A 20,072-nucleotide genomic window follows, 5' to 3' on the forward strand; every position below is an offset into this window, starting at 1 on the left:
CGATCGCCGCCCCCCATCGCGGTCGCCGCTGGCAGGCCTTTTTTTAATTCTTGGTACTAAGATAAATTATAAATTTAAAAATATCAGATACAGATTTAAAAGTAGCTGCTATTATCCAAATTTAATTTACTAGAATACTTTTTATTTTTAACCTCAGCCAGAGTCCTATTTTCTCTTGCTTCAAGAAATTGCTCAAAAGCATTAATTAAAAAAAAAAATACTACTGTTGAAAGCATGTTTGTCTCTTTGCAAAACTGCCTCAGGTTTCTCCCAAGCCCTAGTGAAGGAAGCGCTGCTGAACTGTCTGGAGCTCCTGTATTTATACCCCAAGTGAGCAAAAAACATGGGTTGTTATTTCTGCAAAGTTTCCCTGAGCTGTAAATGGTACCAAGTTTTTTTTTTGTTGTTTGTTTGTTTTTTTGCTTATTAGCTTTTTTGGGGGGGGGGAATGCTTCCAATTTGAGGGCCATCCTCACTTAAAGCAGTTTCACAGTGTGAATTGCAGAAGTATAACAGGTAACATTCCTTTTGGGGCATTTTTTGAAGCTTGCTGATGTTCAGCTAAATAGAAGAGTTACTCTTTGGGAGCCCTAAGTGGATACCAAACTCAGGCCCCACCATGGAGATTCTCAGTAAAAACATATTCTCAATGCAAAGCGGTGGCTCTGGCAGCAAGGTTGTGTCTGCTTCACTAAGGCTAAGCTCCAGCTGACGTGGGGAGAGCGCGGCAGGAGCGTTTCTTAYGCGCCTTCTGGCTCAGAGTAGTGCAAGGAAAAGTTATTGGGGGAAAAGCAGGACTTGACTGTTGCAGCGGTAGCAGCAGCCATCGTAAACAGCTATGGACACCTAGCTGAAGACACCAGTTTTCTTAAAGTTTCAGGAAGTGCCAACAGTGGTGGCTGCTTGCTAGTGGCTTCCCCTGCAAATCCCGCCTGGGTATTTATTTGCACTTTACTTCTCTGCACAAAGTTACAGGTGTTTTTCCGTACCTAATTTTACTTTTTATAAATGTGCACCTAGATCCACCCCCCCCCAAAAAAAAAAAAAAAATCCCTGAGCAGCCCGAAGAACCTGAGTTCTCATGCAGTTTGGTCCTTTTTAAGCRTGTCCTGTGTAGAGGTGCAATCAGAGCAATTCCAGCCCGTCCCCACAAGGGAACCACATGGCGAGGAAGGGGAAGGTTTCTCCTGACACCTCTGCGGGCTTCCTGGCACCCTGGCCCAGGTGAGTCTTAGTCATCTGTGTTTCCCACTGCCGGTTTTACGGAGCATTTGGGGTTGCTGAGAGCTGACGTGTGCATGTGCCTGGTCCTGGGTTGCTGCTGCCCTTACACAGCTGGATTAAGCTGACCCCTGCCTGGTCCTGCTTGGAAACCCGACGTAAATAAAGCACTACGCGTTGCAAACTGTGCTGCGCCTTGCAACGAACAAGTCCCTTCCTGCCCGTCGGGCTGTTCAAAAGGTTTGAACTTCACTTACATTGCGCCCTTCCAAACTGCCTCCGGCATTGCTGGTGGCAGAAAACGGGTTGTTTTGGGATGGGGTAGATCTAACATAACTTTTTTTTTTTTTTTTTTATTGAGTGAGAGCGCCATTAGGTGCAAACAACTTGAAGACCATGCCAGCCACCCACAAACCGACACCAGACCCCGTTCTGCTGAATGAAAGATTTGTTACAAACGGCTTGCTCAGCATTTCACTATTAATTCAAGCTGCTGGCTTGCCCAAAACAAGTTCATCTTTCCATAGCTATCGTGGTTCTTTAATAAAAGAGTTTTGCTTGATTAGAAAAAAAGAAAAGAAAAGAAAAATTCCTGAACTGTCTGATGTGGTTTGGGTGGCTGGGCCGATGGTGCYTGTGTTGCTGCACAGTCGATGATGTCTTGGTGTCTCTCCCTGGGCTCCGTGCTGGCCATCCGGAGCGGTGTGCGGACGAGTGCGATGCCAAGTCCGGCATCGTCGGGTCGAGGGCTCGCCGCCCCGTCGGGCCTCTCCTCCGTGACTGCGGGCCGGTGCCGGTTTCATATCTGAATTTGCTGTACGGTGCCACCATCTAGCGGCAGCTGCGCTGTAAAACGCACGTCCAGAAAGCCGTCGCCGGCGGCTGGGAAGGGCTGGTGCGAGGGTTGGGGGGAGCCGTGCACGCACCGGTGCTCGTGGGCTTTCCGGGCATTCGCCTGCCCCCCGCCCCACCTCCGAAAGCGCCCTTTTCCCCCCATTAAGAGCAGAGCCGAGGGCTGAGGGAGCTCAGCGCATCCCCTGCGCTGTGGGATGGAAAAGCTGGATCCCCTCAACACTTGGAAAGAGCCACATTCTGCCCRGTGCAATTGGGAATAACCTGAATATCCACTTCCTTGGCCTGGAAGCGCCCCTTGGACTTGCCTCCCCTCCCCTCTTTTTCCCAGCGCCGGCTCAGGACAGCCRAGCGCAGGAGTCCCTGCTCGTTGCTGGTGCCCTGCGGCACCGCTAAYCTGCAGCATCCCCCTGCCAGGCCTCGACGACCACTCAGGGAGGCCCCGGTTTTCCTGCACGGGTGTCCTGCTCTGCCCAGGTGGACTTGGGGCACCCTTAACATGGAGACATGGCTTTGGCATTTAGTTTACACCTTGCCAACAGCGTATCACAGCTAGAGCATTTGGTTGGGGTGGATTTATGGAGCCAGACTTGGCTTCCCACCCCGGACCAGGCACTGCAGCCGTTATTTGCTATTTGTGGGTGCAGCAGGATCAGGTATGGCCACTGTCGATGCCACCGGGATCAAGCTTCGTCCCTCCAGCACAGCTCTCAGGACATGGCTGCTGGTGAAAATGCCAGAGCGGTGAGCAAGAGAAAAGGCTGCGGCAAGGCAGAACAGATGCAAAGAAGCTGAAAAGCTAAAATAAGGCCRAAGAGGAATAAGTGTTTTTATTTACTTCTTTTTTCTTTCTTTTAACTGCCACCTTCATGCCTTCCAGGCGCAAAGAGGACCGTGGGGGGTGAGGGAGCTGCAGGATGTGTTGGCCAGCCACCGCGCGCTTTCAGTGCCTGGCAGGCGGCTGGCAGCCCCTTTCCCTCGGCCACAAACACCGCAGCCCAACAAACTCCAAGTCCTTGAGTGTTCATAAAAAAAAAAAAAAATTGAAATACTTATTTTAGCCCAGTGCAAACTAACTTTTACAGACTTTTCCAAAGCAGCAGTCATCTGTAACAAGTGTCATTGCATGCAGCCACCTTAATGGGGACAGGCTCTGCGCTGCTTGCAAATCCCGCTGCTGCGCGTGCGCCCCTCTCGCAGGTCCCTGCCCCAGGACTAGCAAGCACTTTTCTTCTGACCCCTGAGCTGATGTCTCAATAGTATCAGCTACATAAAGAAGACTTGCAGGAAACCCAAAAGCCAAYAAATATAATCCTTGTCACAGCTGTAAATTAGAAACTATACAAATTGCCCCATGAACTGAAACATGTTTTCCTGGTCCGCTGTTTTAGCAGGGTATTTAAGCACGTAGCTGAGCTTTCCATCTGAAAAATGCTGAGGTGGGAAGGTACCTGATTAAAGAACATGCTGGACTTCAAGGGCTGCATGGTGCTAACTGTGAATAACCAAGGCACGTGGGGATCTTTCAAATCCTCAAGCAACAAAATTCAATTAGATGGCAGAGATTCAATTATGCTTTAAAAGGAACCTGGTTAGAAGCATGCAGCTATGACAGGAAAATGTATGCATAAGGATTTCATGGAAAGAAGCAATTATTTTATCACTAGGAGTTGTAAAGTAAAATTTGCTCATCAGTCCCAAGCTGAAGCCCAAATAACTGCTTAAAAGCCACTTGCTTTGAAGAAGACGCTATGTGAACTAGGATGGATTTGGGCAGAACATAAGGGATAGAGCCTCATGGAGGTTTAAATAAGCCTGATCTGATTAATTTCTGTGCAGTTATCATCCAAGGTTTTGGTCCAGTGGTTTCATAATATTTGGCCTTGGATCTTGGATGGTCTAACCAGGAACATAGGATTTCTGCAGCTAGCACATCCCAATTCTAATTAATTAAGATAAAGTTTTAGAAATTGAACTGATCGTGAGTCTAAAGATGCTTGTTGTTCCTCCCCACTCTGCACAATGTTATGTTCACAAAAAAAAAGCAAAGGGACAAGTCAAACACTTTGCAAAAGAACACAGACATTTAAATTTAATAAATTATAAAATTAAAGATTCTAATTTGTATATACATTTTTAATATACACGAAATGGCTATTTATTGCAATTTCTGTTAAGGTATATGTAAGTGAATGGAAGTCACATATAGATATTCAGATGAACATAGCTAATACTGTGCATTGTAGGTGAGTAAATAAGACATTAAATGCATTACATAATAAAATAAAACATAAAACCCTTTGAGTACTGGTAAAGCACCATTTATAGAATTCTCAAAATATCTGAAAGCATCTATGTAGATATTGTGAGACTCTAAATATTGAATGGATATGTTAATAGAAAAAGTGATGCATTCATACGCGATTACAGAAATTTTTAAAGGAATGTGGCTGGAGAAAAATGGAAGTAATTTGGAGCCAAAGGAAATGGAAAAAGAGAATTGGTTTGGGATTTATTTTTTTATTTTCATTTATTTATTTATTTATTTATTTTTGTGAGGGGGCTGACGCCTGGATTTTAAGTTTAGACAAACAGAAAAATTATTATTTGGAAAGTTGTGTACTTGTATGGTTGGATGTATCAGAAAGTGCATTGCTCAATGGGACTACATTGCTGTAGCTCTCAGATCAAGCAGTCTCTGCAGGAATATAACGTGATTTGCTTATAAATCTGCTTTCCTTAGCTTCTGAGGATTATGTTAAATTAAAATATCTTCTCTGCTCATTATGTTTCTAAATGCAGTACCTGGGCAACAGCAAAATAGGAGGAGGCAAACTAATGGTGATGCTTTTGCCCAATTACAGCRCTGTAGGAAAGATGAAACAATTGTCTAAAGTTCAACCGACCAGTAAGTGACCAAAATATTGCACAGCGTGAAAAGGACTAAAGCTCAGCTAAGAGTGAGCCACCCCTCCACTGCCTTGTGTTGCTTTTTCTGAATTAGTAGAGCTCTGCTCTGGCTCTTTAGCAGGGTGGTGTGGTTCACCACCTTAGGAACCTGCTATCTTGAGGAACTTCTCAAAAACATCTTCTGAGATATGAAAACCATCTTGAAAAGCTTTCCTGGTATGAGGAGAGACATTTTTTCTTATACGGGAGGACTGTATGGAGAAGGTAGCTGGTGGCTGTGCACCACAAGGAGACAGGCCAAATAATAACTAGAAAAAATATTCATTGGAATTTAAAATAATGAGAAATAAATCAAATGAAATCCTCCAAAAGGTGAGACTGGAAAATGGAGTAAGACTTTTCAAAGTGTGGATGCCACTTGGCCATTGATGACCACTACACGGAGCCCAGATTTCTGTGAGCCTCCTCCAGCGTCACAAGCAGAACAAGTTCCATCTTGATTGGCAAAAACCACTTTTGGTTTGTTTGACTGAGAACTGACTCACTCTGGGGAAAGAGCGAAGCATCCCAGTTAAAAACAGGTTTCTGAACATTGAACCAGTTTTGCAAGATCAGCCAGTGATGTCCACGCTGCACGGGAGCTAATCCTCACGGGTCACCCTCGTGCTGGGGGCTCTGACATGCCCTGGGGTCACAGTCACTGTGCCAACAGCAATCCTGGCCTCTCTGTGGCACTGCTTGAAATGTCCAGAGCAGAACTGCCAAGTCCACTTTGAAGATTGAGTGGCTACAGCAGAGCAAGCCTTTCACCATGGTGTTTGCAGAAAGGTCACCTGAAGTTGCACCAAATAAATTTCCTTCTTTATTTGCTAACTTAGAAGTCCTTTGGAGAGAACAGACTATTTGTAACGCAGTGTTTGAACTGTGGGCATTGCTCATGTGACATTTCTTCCCATGCCCTTCTTGGCTAAACCTATTCCAGATACCAAGGAAGAACAGAAGCTATAAGATGAGGTATCTTGGGTTTCTGAAGGTAAGAGAAGTGGCTCTCCATCAAGACCCAGAAAGTAAAACAGGGAACCATCCCGGTGGCAAACTTCTACCAAATCCTGAACTAAGATGGAATCAGAGTGAGAAAATAAAGATTTATCAAGGAGTCTACAGCAAAGAAGAGCCCTCAGGGAGCCTGTGAAGGGACATGGAGAAGTCACAGAATATATCAGAAATAGGAAGGTAGGAGAGCTGAAGGGGCTAGTAGCCACCTACATACTCTGAGCCATAGACCTTCTCTGTCCTTAGGTTTAGTCATTTTTTTCCTGTAAGTTTATCACATGCTTAGATGTCCTTTTAGGCTACATAAAGTCTTGGGGGTGTGGTTTATTTTTACTGTCCTTAGACCTAAAAGCAGGATAATAACCTGAAGAGATGAGTTTTTACATTAATCAGATCTGTGCAAGGMAAATGTGGAAAGCAAGAAACACTCAGTATACCTACATGCTATGAGCCTCCATACAGCTTGCTTGTCTCATGGCTAGATTTTTACGTGCAGCAGCTGGAATGGCATTGATTTAGACACTTCTCCCTACCTTTAAATAGCACGTAAATAGCACCCTTCGGTGCTCATTACTACATTGCTCTGCTTTACACAGATGCAACGTGACCCCACACTGTCACTATAGCTACCATGTCTGTAGGCAGCTGCAAATCCCTCTGCCGAGGCTGCCGCTCACTGTGGATCAGTGCTGAGCTCATCTGTGCATCGTGCTTCGGTAGTGGCAGACACCTATGGAGCGGGGCTGGGGACAAGCAAAGGTTCCTATATAGCACCCTTGGCCTGCAGGAAAATGCTGAGCGTCCCCCCAGCTGTACTCTGAGCYTGCTCTGCTCTTCTCTCTGCAACTACCCTAACCCACTCGCTGCTCAAGGCTGCTATGCTGTGGGGCTTTAATCTTACCTTTTAAAACCAAAACACATTACTTTTTGCATCACAGCATCCTTCCAATAACTATTAGAGCAGGTTAGTGTAGACTAGGGACAGGAGATCTTGCCAAGCCAGCTCAGAAGGCCTAGGGGTGTCCATACGTCCCTGGTGCTTGCACTGTCTGCTGCTCTAACATCTGCTGACACATTTGCTGCAGACCTGAGAGAGTCTCGGCCCAGGAGATGTTTCTTAGAGCTCTTGATTTTTATCAGTCCTGTCACACTGCCCATTCTTCGTGGTCTTCAGTATAGCACCCACCTGGGCTGCTCCGAAACACTCATCYGGGTGTATCACCATGCTCCTCTGTAAGAAAGGCAAGTTGAGGTTGTCACAYCATCTCAACACATTCCTCCTCTACTTTGACTGGTATCTCCATAAATAATTTCTGTTAAATCAGGCTCCTGTCCTTCGAAGACTTCTGGCCACACAGCTCAGGCAGCGCGTTCGACATTCCAGTGCTGCAAAGATTGCTTTTCYGTACGCTCCCTCCTTCTCTTTCCCAGTTGAATCAGCACTTCCTGCAGCAGGAATGGGGTAGCCTGCCGAGCCATGATGTTTGCGGGCCTCAGGCTGGCAGCRGGAAGCCGCATGTGGTTTCCTTTGCAAGACTTAGGAGCTCTTTGCCAGCAGCTGGGCCATATAAGAGCTTACATGTTGCTGGAAATTTAGCACCTATCCAACAATCATGTTATGATACAGGCTTATAACTGGCTCTGCTTTAAATGAAGAACAGCTCAGGCTAATGAGAAGGCTGGAGAATGAGATGTTCTTACACTCAGATTGAAATAATTGAAATAATTCTGGCACTGAATATTGGAAGGCAGGACCTTCCCGAAACTCCCAAACCTCAAACACAGATTGATCCTGAAACAAAAGAGCCAACCTGAAGTTGTCTCACGATCTCCGACCAGGCAAAATTACCTATGAAAACCATGGTGACCCTGAGGGGAGACAGAGTACTCAAAGGGTTGTCGGGTTACACATGCTTAAGTTTCTAGCAGACCTGGTACTGTAAGTAAGTGTGTCTGTATGTGTGTGTAAGTGCACAGTGAACAACTGCTCACTTTTGCACTGATAAAGCTGGCCTAAGCAAAGGAAGATAATACAAAACAATTTCTTCCAAAATAACCTTGCACTATGGGAGAAAAAAAATATAGTTTTCTTCACAAAGCACCAAAGAAAAGGCAATAAGAATCCAGTCATTTTTAAGTTAAACAGCACGTGGATAGAAAAAAAAATGGACCAAAAAAAAGCACCAACCAAGATCACTGAGGCTGTTGCATTACAGGAGTTTAAAGACTATCAAAAAATAAGAATAGTTGTAAACCGAAAGACCAGGATGTTGTCAGTCCACGTTGGCTGGATCTGCCCTGTCTCACACATATTCGACTGTTTAGGAGAATGCTTTGAATTTGTTTATGGAACTATGCAAACTACTGGTTGTCAATTTTTAATTTACACATAAATATATGGCTACAGAATTTTCTACGTATTTCCTGATGCAGACCTGGTTAAGAAAGCTACATAAGCACATGCCTAGCCATAGCCGCGCGAGCAGCTCTACTGAAGGCAGCCCCACGTGGCCTGGCATGTCCTCACGCACCTYCCTGAAGCAGGGCCGAGTTAGTGCCCGGGAGCATCGCCGCAGAGCTGACCACCTGCTTGGCACTGGTAAGGGGACTTATTTCATCTTGGGACTGCTTTCCTCCATCCTAAATGTAATTCTCAGTACTATTCCCAAGCAGTTTTACACAGGCATAGAAGAATTAAAAGAGCCCATAAACTAGAAACCTGCTAACCTGGCCAAGATATTACGGTTTGTTTGGATTCAGTGAAACGCTGTAACGATATTGCACTAATACTCTACCGTACCCTGTAAACCTAGCCATCAAAGTGTTTAGATTAGCACTTTTGAAACAATCTGTCATTCCCATTTAGAGCAGACTTTAGAATTCGGCATTTCTGCCATAGCACCACTTTGATTTTCCCCATTTTTAGTCTCTGTGACATGGGCAATACTTGACGTTGGTACCATCTCTATAAGAGAAAAAAAATKTTGTTTGTGCCATATTTCCACTTTAGTTCATTTTTCTAAGAGTCTCTTTTTTCCTTTTCTCAGCAATCAGCTCCTGAATTCGTTGATTCCTTGTCCTTTCATAAGGTATTCTCCTCCGGGTAATGATGTTGTGCTGCGATACTTCATTATCCAACCCGTCAATCTTGTAGGGAACATCCACTGTATTAATTTCTGGGTGCTCCTCAGTTGCATTAGAAGGAGGTGCACTTGTTTTGGAAATGAGAGGAGGACTGGTGGCAGCCCGTGTGGTGGAAACTCCCATGGGAGTGCTGAGGGTTGTCAGGAGCTCCTCCTCAATGACATTATTCTTATTTACGTTAGAATCGGTTACGTTGTCTTCCTCTGTTATGTTGTTGTACATATTACAGGACTTGCAACACAGCTTATTGTAACCGGGAATCGAGCAGTAACGCGAGAGAACTTCCATGCGACAAAACATTGACTTGTCTCCTTGACAATGATCTTCTGCAAGAGAAAAAGGGAACAGATAAATAAAGAGCATCTTGACATTCATTAGAAAAAGAAACACAACTGAGGGCTGGCACAGGAAGAGGGTTTGATGCATAAAGTGGGATGGGAAACTGGCAAATGAGCCTCCTAGAAGTAGAAGCAGGCTTAATATTACACCTAAAACCTAACTCACTTGACCGGATGCAAACCCTGATCTGAATTCTGCGCATCGGCCCCACGGGTACTACAGGCCTGACCAGCCCGATTTTTGGCTTTGCATTCAGCACGTGCTCCCCTGAAGACAGCGCAGTCACGACGACTTGCGTTCCTGCCATGGCCTGACGTCAAAACACGCTAATAGTGCTGTGTTCTTGCCAAATGCTACATTAAACGCCCAGAAAGTCACCCAGGTTTATACYAAGAAGCCTTGTCTTTTCTGTTACTCCTTCTAAAGCAGTCTAACAGCGGCTAACCTCAGTCAGCCTTTATTTATTTATATATATATATATATATAAAACCCCTGATCCTCAAGAAAGTYAAGCCTTATCTGTATGTGGACTGTGCAGCTCTCAGCATTTAATCCATTTTCCATTGGAGTGGTTATTTCTTTCAGTCTCTAGACTGAAAATGGTAGCATTGCGGCGATGTGCCTCTTGCTGGCAAAAAAAGTGGTGTATTTAGCATAAACATTTTCTCCTCCTCCTCGAAGGGAGGCGGTATCCTTAGTAGGACAAACTCAAGTGGGACAGGACCAAGGCAGCCCAGTAATTCCTGGGGGACTCAGTGCAAAGGATTGATTTGGGGGTCATTGAGTRAAAAACTGCAATAAAAGGGAAAGAATGATAATCCATAGGCTTGAAGCTGTCAGTAGCCCTTATGACAATCTTTTTAATGCACTGCAATACTGGTATTATGCCAGATCCTGAGTTTGCTGAACTGCGTCTGGTAAAATATAAGGTATTAAAAGGGAACTGGCCACATTGTTTTATTTTCTGAGAAATATTAAATGACGTTTCATCAGAGATTACTAAGAGTGCTTGTGATTTCTGCTCAGAGATAGGTGGCGGATGAATGCCGAGGGGTTAGTAGTCTCCTTGGAGGGAGGTTCTCTAGCTTACGCACACRCTCTACAGCTTCTGTTCCTCAAAACAGAAGCGATGGAGCCAGGAACTGCAGTGAAGGAAAAATCTCAACACGCAGCCTTCACTGAAAGCAAGGTGGGTCAGAGGGCTGGAGAGGAGGCAAGAGCACTGAGGAGAAAGGTAGAAGACTGACTGGCACTTGGAATGATTTGACACACACAAAAAATCACTTCTGCCCACTTGCTGCCCTTACTAAATCTCCACCTACTCCCCTATGATAAAAGACACGTAACTCCAATTGCTCGCCTTTACTCAGAGCATACCTGCCTGCAGCCAGGATGCTCAAGTCAAAGTGTTACTGGAGCTCATATTTTGCCCTTCTGCTGGGAGCACTGACTTACGCTGTCAGCAGCCTCGCAGCWATGCAGAGAACCAGAGCAGATTCAGCAGCATTAAGTGAACTCAGAAAGCGTAGGTGTGACCTCTTCACTCATCCCCAGTTAACACTATAGGACATTGCAAGTGTTTAATTGGCAAACATATCAGTCTAAAATAAACTAATAGTTATTCATTCTAAAATAAACTAACAGTTATTGCTCTTGCTTTGAAATTCTAGTGCTGAYTGATGAAGTTGAAAATACTTGTCATGCACTTTATTTATGCCTTATGCATTTGTTGCAGAAAAAGCAAGACACTGCTTCTTGTTCTCAAATGTGTCAATTCATTGTCATGGTTTCTAAATGCTAAAGTGAGATGCTGCCAGAAAAAAAAGCAACTACTTCCTCAGAACCTAGGAACAGTAACTGGGTTTTGGACAAGTTTTCAGACTAGCCTTTAAGAACTGGAAACTGTAGGTATCTGCACGCACAACGCTAACTGAAAGGACTGCACGTACCTATACTGCTCTGTATGTTCTTTACATACCATGTAGTGCCCCTCTGAACATTCTGCCTCRTGTTCCATTGCTTTAATGCAAGCTTCTCCAAACAGCTTGCAAAATTAATGTCAAGGGGTATCACATTCAAATGTAGTTTCAGCAAGGCAGATCTGCTCTTGGCTATGTAAGAATCCCTAAAAGTACCTTTAGAAAAATGCCTTTTTTTCTATCAAAAATATGTAAAATCAAGCCTAAAAATATATGAGAATCAAACCGCATTATGTAATATGCTTAGTGACAGCTGATAAGTTATATAAATAAATCTTCAACTTTGTAATTTCTGAATGTCAGAATGAAATTTTTATCCTCTATGCAAACCAAAATATCCAGATTTGCTGAACTTTTATTTATTTTTACTTGCAGTATGCATGACAGACTGGAAGTATATCTTCAAAACATCAGTAAGAAAAAAATAAATCAGTTTCACAGTCACTTTGGTACACATTAGTCTCATAAAAAAATATTGAAAAGCAAACTGAATTGGCACATCTTTAATATTATGTTAAATACATACAAAACACTAATAAAATATCCCTGATAAACCAAAGTGCATATAGACATAGTGCACAATGCCCAGATACCTTATTGCACCATTCTCTATAGCCACCCATTTCTTSAAACATCACTAAACATTTGTCTATTTAAAGTTAACAGTCATGAATATATTTATACAGTTAAACACCGATTATTTTACATAACAGTATTCAGTGCCAGATATGTCTTTGCTTTTTCACCTTGTCATGTAAATTGTTAACAAGTTTCAGGAAATTATCATATTAACAGCAAAATTTAAATATGTGATCACATGATAATGACAAGTTTGAAGTGCTACACTGTTGAAGATCCAAAGATTCAAAAATGCCACCTTTCTAAAGAATATGATCAATGCAATAAGGTAGTAATTTGCTCCAAGACTGCTGTTTAAAAACTGATACGCTTATACTATTACTGAATGTCATAAASAGTTTTATGATTTGTGAACTCCAAATCTTCAACGCAAACACGTAAGGTGAAGCAGCAATGCCAGTTAAAGGTCAGTAAGTCAGGTAACAATCTCGTCTTTACATAGACACGGATACGTACTGTGCAAATTAACCTTGGATTAAATTTACTGCCTTTTAATAGCTATCATTCAAGTAAAAACACTCCATATGAAGATTAACTCAAGGTACCAGTGTACTGTTTATATTTAAAGCTGGATCTGGTGAATTAATGCCATTTACATTTCAACATTAAGGCATTTTTCTAAAATTTTTCTTCTAAGCAAAAAAAGCAATAAAAATTGAGGTAATTCTGTAGTTGTTCACACTGTTATGTTTGCCAGTTGACACATCTATAGAGCACACACGCGCACGTAYGCACACACACACACAACCRTACCAGGCAAGTCTGACATGCACATGGTGAAAAAAGACCAAAGATGTAATGAGTATAAATAGCTCTTGTCGAGCAGCTGGAGACATCGTAGTCAATGAAAATGTCATATTGCCTCAACCAAGTTAACAAAAACAACACCACCACACAACCGTCAGCATGGACATGTCTGTTCTGCTTCGTTTCTATAGAAAAAGTACGCAAAACTGGCAAAAACTGTGTGAAGGGAAAAACAAATGCAGCTTTTCACAAGGAAAAATATTTCAAAACACCAACAGGAGTTTGGCGAGAGCGGACAGCGTAGTAGCAGCACTTAAAGTACCAACAGAAACGGAGCTCCTGGTGTCAGCGAGCCCTCCTCAGCTTGCAAACACAAACATTAAGGTCAGGAATAAAAATGAGCAGCAAGGGCGAGTAAAGCAGCATCACCAAAAAGGAAAATGGAATGAACAAGTTCTCTCATCCAACATACTCTGTCAGGAAACTGAAACTAGAGAGTTATGAGATTTAGGGCCTTTAGATAAAGGAGAACTTCAGCACTACAAGGTGTCATTATTGTGATGTGATCACATTCACAATAAGTTCTCAGTTTTGCTATCAAACTGAACATCATGAACCAGTAAGAGCCTTTTTTCACCATCACCAAGCCACAAGCAAACCGGTCCCAGCTCCCTTTCAGAGGACTGCAACATACTGTGGAGATCCAGCTTCACACATTCAACACTTCAAGACCTCCACCACCAGTGCTACACAAGCTCCAGAGAAGAAAGACACCGAGCACCAAGGCTGGTGTGAAAAAAAGATTCAGCCCAAGATTTAAACTTGGCAAAGTCAAGGGAATTTTCCGCATAGAGAGAGAAGAAGAGCAAAAGGCAAAGTCCACATTCGATGTGGCATGCATTTAAGGGCAAAGGCAGAGTTATAAATGGGTCTTTTACTTGAAGATATTTTCTGGATGGGGTAGTCTGGATCAGGTCTCGACAGCCATTGTATCATGTAGGTTTTCTTTGAAGGATCAGAAGCGTTTCCTTGAATAGAGGAGAAAAAAAGATATAACGCAATACACATTAACATTAATAGTTTACCTGTTAGAAGAGGATAAACTAAAAGAATGACCGGCCTTAGACGCTAAAAGAGCCCTGGGATTGTAACCTGGCGTGTAGGCGGTTTGCGGGAGGAGGCAGTTTGCTACAATTTGTGTCCTGCGCTTGACAGCCGACACTGAAGGCCRCATGAAGGCCAGCTTTCCGCAGTACTTCCCACAAGCAATGTTAACTACGTCCTGAGAAGCATCCAGCCATGTTTAGCTGCGCGGCTTCTTTTTAAACTTTYGTATTGGAGACCATAATGGACAGCTAGATTCTAATTAATTAGGAATCAAAAGTTATACTGACAAATACATCGGGAACAAATGAATCACTTAATAACAGGAGTATGTAAAATGATCTCATGAGTAATACAAGAAAGGCTAAGAAGGACAAAGGCATGAGTGTCCTGGATTATGTAGGAATAAACTTATTATACCTTAAAGCATGGAGTTAAGTAACCCCTGAAGATAACTTGTGCTAAACAGAACGGAGGAGAAGCCCGGGAACGTCACTGGTGGTGCGTGAAACAGAGGCCTCTCTGCCCRTGATGCCCTTGACTAGTCACGACCCACTTGCCCCCTCTTGCCAAGCCTGGCATTTCTCAGAGGCRCAAGGCTAGACTCAGGCAGTGCCTCCCTCCCAGGGATGCTGTCATCAGCCTGTGGCAAGCGGTGCTTCCCATCGTGAGTATGAAACAACCACATGCCCAGGAAGCCCAATGGCCACACAACAACAGCTTGAAACCTAGTCCAAGCTGAACTGGCAACCCAGACAAGCTTGCTGCATGAGCATAAGTTCAGTGAAGGCTTTCAAACAGAAGCAAGTAATATAGTATTTTCAGAGTAACATATGCTGGAATAGTTGAGTGCTTACTAGGACATGGAGGTAGCCTGCAAATCCTTACGCTCTCTGGTTTATCTTCTTTACAAAAGCCAGCAACGTTGTCCCTGGTCCGGCACAGAACCTGGCGATCCTGTGTGCCGTTGCCACAGCTGACAGAGCACTGGAAAGGATAAGCACCGGTTACACCCTGAGTCACCCTTTGCAAACAATGCTTGAGAAATTGTTTTTTAAATTTGAACCCACTGCACTTAATTTGAGCTTACATATTATATTATTTGAACCACCCCAGTACCTACAGTGTCCAGTCAAGAGGGAGCACCAGCAGTTGAAGTAGTATGCAAGGATCTGTGAAACACTCCTAAAAAAAAACTTATGCTCTGACCATATGGCAACAACTGTAAATGTGAAGCATCTATTCACAGTGTGCTCCTAGGACTGCATTGGTTGTGATAACTCTTAATTCCAGTGAGGGTGAAAATTGATTACTCTTACTTGCATGGCACAGCTCTAAAATGAAATATTGTATCTATAAATACAGCCACTGTTTTTTTTTAAAAATTTCATGGAGAAATGCTGAGATGAACTGGAAAGATCCCATGTATCAAAATAATATAATGTTGCAATATTCTACTCACATTTCTTGCCATTAGATGACTGCAAAGCATTGCACATACGAATACAGGGAGCTTCTTATTGCTCTGGTAAGTACTTCAGCAGGAAAAAGTCTGTGCACTGTGTCATTATATTTTTTTCTCACATTCCAAGAGCTAAGGATGAAAAACTTAAAATGCCCGCATCCCAACACAACCAGGACCACTGAGTCCTGTTTTGCCCACAGTAAAGATAAACAAAAAGAGAAGTTGCTCCATGACTAGGTGTCCTGTGTTTCCCTAGGAAACTAAGTGAGAAACTCCTTTGGCTTATGCCACCATATCAGACTCAGCAGTTATATCTGCTGAGGGTTTTTAGGTTGAAGATGTTCACAACTTTCATTTCCACGGTTGGTGCCTATTTGCAGTATCTGAAGACTTCTTCAATTGAAAGAAAATAAAATAGTGACAGAAGAATTAATTGCCTTTCCCTCAGCTTATGTCAACAGTTAAAAGACTTTGAACAGGATAAAGAACACGTAGAGGTCATCTTTCCTGCAGCTGACAAACAAATTAGGATAGAGCTGGCTCGTAGGATCTGGATCATCCAGCATCAGTGCAGGCTGGCTTCACTGGGTGTTTCAGTACCATCACCTCTCCATCTAATTTACTTTCTGTGGAATAAGTACTAGCAGAAACACTACAYCCTCTGTTTGGAAATCAGTTTATCCAGCTAGTGCATTTGAATAGACAGCACAGAACAAACTCTCCAAGATCTGCTTCCCTCCTTTAAAAGAAATTATTTGCTTGAAGCCTCCAGAAGACGACTGACCTGTGACCAGGGTCCTAATCTCCATTGTGCTGGACAAAGCTCCCGGTTGCAAGGCCTCCGGCCTTCCGGACGATCGTTGTTGCAGTACTTGGTGTGAACAGACCGATTGGTGTTATCGTGCAGGGGCTGGATACATCGGACAGATCGCACCTGGTACCCTGTCTTCCCACAAGTCTTGCTGCAAGGTTCCCATTCTCCTGTAACCCAGCTGGGTTGGTGAAAAGAGAGTATTTGCTGGGTTAAGTAAATTTGTTAAGTAATGAGATGAGTTCAAACTGCCCATTGAATTGTAACTCTTAAACATCAAGTTTAGTAGGGTGGTGATATTGGCTCTGATCTCAGAAAAGAAGAAGAAACAAAACCAACCAAGTCGTTCTAAGGAGACTAATTAACCATGTCATTGAAAATCAACAGTAAGACCCAGAACTTTATACTGATTTGTTCATCAATTAACCTCTCTAAAAAGATTTGTTCTTTTAAGTTGTTACATACATTTACCAAACAGCACAGTCCACTCTAGAAGGACGATGCCACGTGGTTCTTAGATGCCCTGCTAGCACATCTGACCACTATAATTAGGATTGATTTATAATTCTTTTATACCACAGTCAAAACTATTTAACAGAAAATTGTATTAGATCCATTTACTAATTGAAAACCATCATCTTTTATTTAATGTTATGTCAGTTTGGGCTGTAAAGTACTTGAGAAAAMCTCCTATAAGAGGAAATTTTGCTTTTTTATGTGAAAGAAGCCTATGTATTCTCAGACTAATTATAAATGACTCCCTTCACTAAGTCTGAAGATGCATTAATTCTACTTGTTTGAGCTGAAAGGAATGTGTGTTGCTGCACACTTACATAACATTTAACATCACATTATTTTCGTCTTTCTTTCTGTCACTCAAAATGCATTTTTCCAAACATGAATTTAAAAACAATTTATTCTTAACATAGACTGGTGTTGCAGATCTTTAGGAAGGAAGAGGGAGGAAGCAATAAAAACCCCTCAAGGCAGTCAATTCTTTGAACACACCCAATACAAGATTTCAGCCTTGTAGGACTAACATTTTGGTTGAGGGACTGAATCATCATTTAAAAATATCAGTCCTTACACTAGATTCAGTTTGTCAGAGCCTTTTTTTTTTTTTTTTTTTTTTTTTTTTGCCATAATGGCGTCTGGTAGAATATTTCTTCATCTTTAACATTATGCATGTAATCCATGGGCTGGATCCCTAGCCATGCAAAGCACCAGCAAACACCCAGCTACACCGCTGGGGATGTCTGTGCTCAGCTCAGGTGAATGARGGTCCTCAGCATCATCAAGGTTTTGCTTTGTGGGAGGCAAAGTTTCACAGAAAACCAGAAGATCTGAGTTCTTAATGTGTAAATCAATTTGGACCCTGGAAAATCTTACCTATGGTTTAYGATGTGACATAGATGAAAACTTTCCTGATCATCAAAACTACCTTGAGAATTACAGCTGTAAGGACAGGCAGGGACAAGAGGAAATATATGAAAACTACGGAAAGCTTGGCTATAATCAAGTAAGTGGAGATATACAGCAGTCTATAAATATTTACCGAATGCAGAGACCTGCAAGAGGGCAGTATTGTTTAATGGAAATAGGATTCATGGGCTAAATTTAAGGAAAAAAATATACATAGTCTGAAAAAATATCCTGATTTTGTAGTGATTCTCCTAAAGTACTCCTAGAAATCCAGTTTCTAGATATATTCAAGAAATAACATAGGCACAAGAAAATGCACTAAAGTCCCAAGTTAAGCAAAAGTAGAGTGGTAATTCATACAACTCTGTCTTTGTAATCTATCTGAAGTTATACAGCTGCAGAGGAAGGCGAGAGCTGTGCAGCACAAAGCCATGGGTGCTAAGGCAATCTCTGAGACAAAGGCAGGGTTTTTTTTTCCATTAACAGTGAAGCAGCAGCACATTAGTGTTGTTCTGGGTGTTGCAAAGCTTCATGAAATCCCTAAAATAATTGCCTCTCCTGTGAACAAGGACAAAATGCTCAGATGACATTCTGTGGAAACAGAGACAACCAAAAAATTCAGGAATCCAAGCACAATTTAGGATCCAACTGAGTCTTTGTGACACCTGGGTCCAATTATATTTGTAGCTGAAAGAAGAATACAGTCCTTTCCAGAGAGGATGAGATATGATCGTTAAGTCATTACCTTGGTGCCAATAAGTAAATGTTAAACTCTGACCCAGGCMAGGTTTATGGGGCATAGTTTCTTGACTTTTCTCTCTTTCAAATCTTTTGTGAAAGGAAGTTAGGAAACATTGTGTGGTATGCTCTACTTATTTGCTTCCTTCCTGGAATCTAGACTTGGTCCCCAGAAAGAAAAGCTGAGCTCAACCTACTCCTTTCTTGTTGCAGCAGCAACTGGGGGAAGAAGTGAGTCCTACAAGTGGGTTAACTAACCTACAGGGTTAATCTGCCATCAGTCAAAAACGCATCTGTAAAATGTGAATAAAAATGTCCATAACTTACTATGTATATCAAAGATACAGGTACTAAAGGCTTAGTGTGCTGTGCGAGGACAGCCAGAGAAATCAAAYAGGCCAGATATTTTTCCCAATTTTTACATTTCCAAAAAACATGCTGTAAATTCCAGCAGGATTTGGATTTGACAGAATGTATGACATTGGTTTTCATATGTAGCACTCCGTAAATTTGTTCGTACGTGGTTAATTCACACTGTGTAAAATCGACTGGTATAAATTGAATTTATGTCTACTTTTTATTACCTCAAGATGGGCTGAACACAAATGTTTGGATCAAGACAGCACTTCTTTTCAAATCCAACTTATGTCAGAAGTAATAGAAACCAGCAGTCCCTGCAATAGTATTTCTCCAAGTAGAATGTAACTAGTAGTAACACATCCTCACGTTACCAGGTTTCTAACGATGTAAAGAGGTATTTCAGAGCCCTACGTTCAAGCAGCTGCCATGTAGCAAGGTGCAAAAGCAGAGATGAAGCTTAAGTCACCCTCTTTCAGCTGACAAGTGCTAGCTGGGTAACACTGATCACAGCTGCCTGAGAGCACAGCTGGCGGCAGTAGTGCTTACATGGGCTGGGAGCACTCCTGGAGGTTGCACACTCTGCGAATGGGCTTCGGCTTCTGGATCAGCTCGCAGTAATTCCGATGAACCATCTTGTGGTCTGCCTTCCTCCGGCAGCCGTATTTTGTGAACTGATAGCCTGAAGAAAGAAACTCCTCTTATTTTCAGATGAGACAGGTCTTATACAGGACTCAAGTTTCAAACTGCACATGCACTGCCCGAGGTCGCAGCTGGAGCTGCAGGTGAACACGCTACGCAAAGGCCTGTAAACTGCACTGAATGGACACTTATTCACGTGGATTCAGCACACAGGGTTGCTCATCCCCTCATTTATCACCGCAGGCTATAATCAAAAGAAAAGCAACCATTAGGATTTCAAAAACATTCTGTAAATCTGCTGAGCTGCACTGAGGGGACTAAAGCCTGCGTGTCATTCTGGAGAGCAGTAGCAAGGTGCATCAGGGTATGTAAAAGGCCCCCAAATCAGGGGTTTTCACATAGCAAAGTCCGTATCACAGGTTGCAAAAGATGCAGTAAGGACCTGTCCCAGGTATGCCCTGATGTTGACATTCTTGCATTTCAGAAGCCCTTGTCCAAATTTTCCACACTGGTACAACTGGTACAGTTTTTCAGTTCAAAAAGCATAAATCGGAAATGAGCCATATCAGATCTGCCCAAAGAGTCATGCTAGTCAGCTTTTTAACTCTATATGTTATTTACTTATTTATTTTTCAAGAACTTAAAACTA

General features: G+C 42.7%; 1 protein-coding gene across 1 annotated transcript in view; it reads right to left on the bottom strand.

Annotated features, from left to right (window-relative positions):
• Positions 1-4,230: 4,230 nt before the first annotated feature.
• The window catches only part of ADAMTS2 (ADAM metallopeptidase with thrombospondin type 1 motif 2), a 186,529-nt gene continuing 170,687 nt past the window's right edge, over positions 4,231-20,072 (bottom strand). The window contains exons 18-22 of the mRNA XM_085312680.1: positions 19,331-19,463; positions 16,238-16,445; positions 14,846-14,975; positions 13,823-13,912; positions 4,231-9,506 (exon numbers count right to left, since the gene is read on the bottom strand). Coding sequence (XP_085168806.1) covers positions 9,043-9,506; positions 13,823-13,912; positions 14,846-14,975; positions 16,238-16,445; positions 19,331-19,463 — 1,025 coding nt within the window. The 3' untranslated portion in view covers positions 4,231-9,042. The remainder of the gene's footprint in view (positions 9,507-13,822; positions 13,913-14,845; positions 14,976-16,237; positions 16,446-19,330; positions 19,464-20,072) is intronic.

Source organism: Rhea americana, unplaced genomic scaffold (assembly GCF_003343005.1).
Source record: "Rhea americana isolate MKP2758 unplaced genomic scaffold, rheAme1 scaffold_37, whole genome shotgun sequence".
Classification (NCBI taxonomy): Eukaryota; Metazoa; Chordata; class Aves; order Rheiformes; family Rheidae; genus Rhea; species Rhea americana.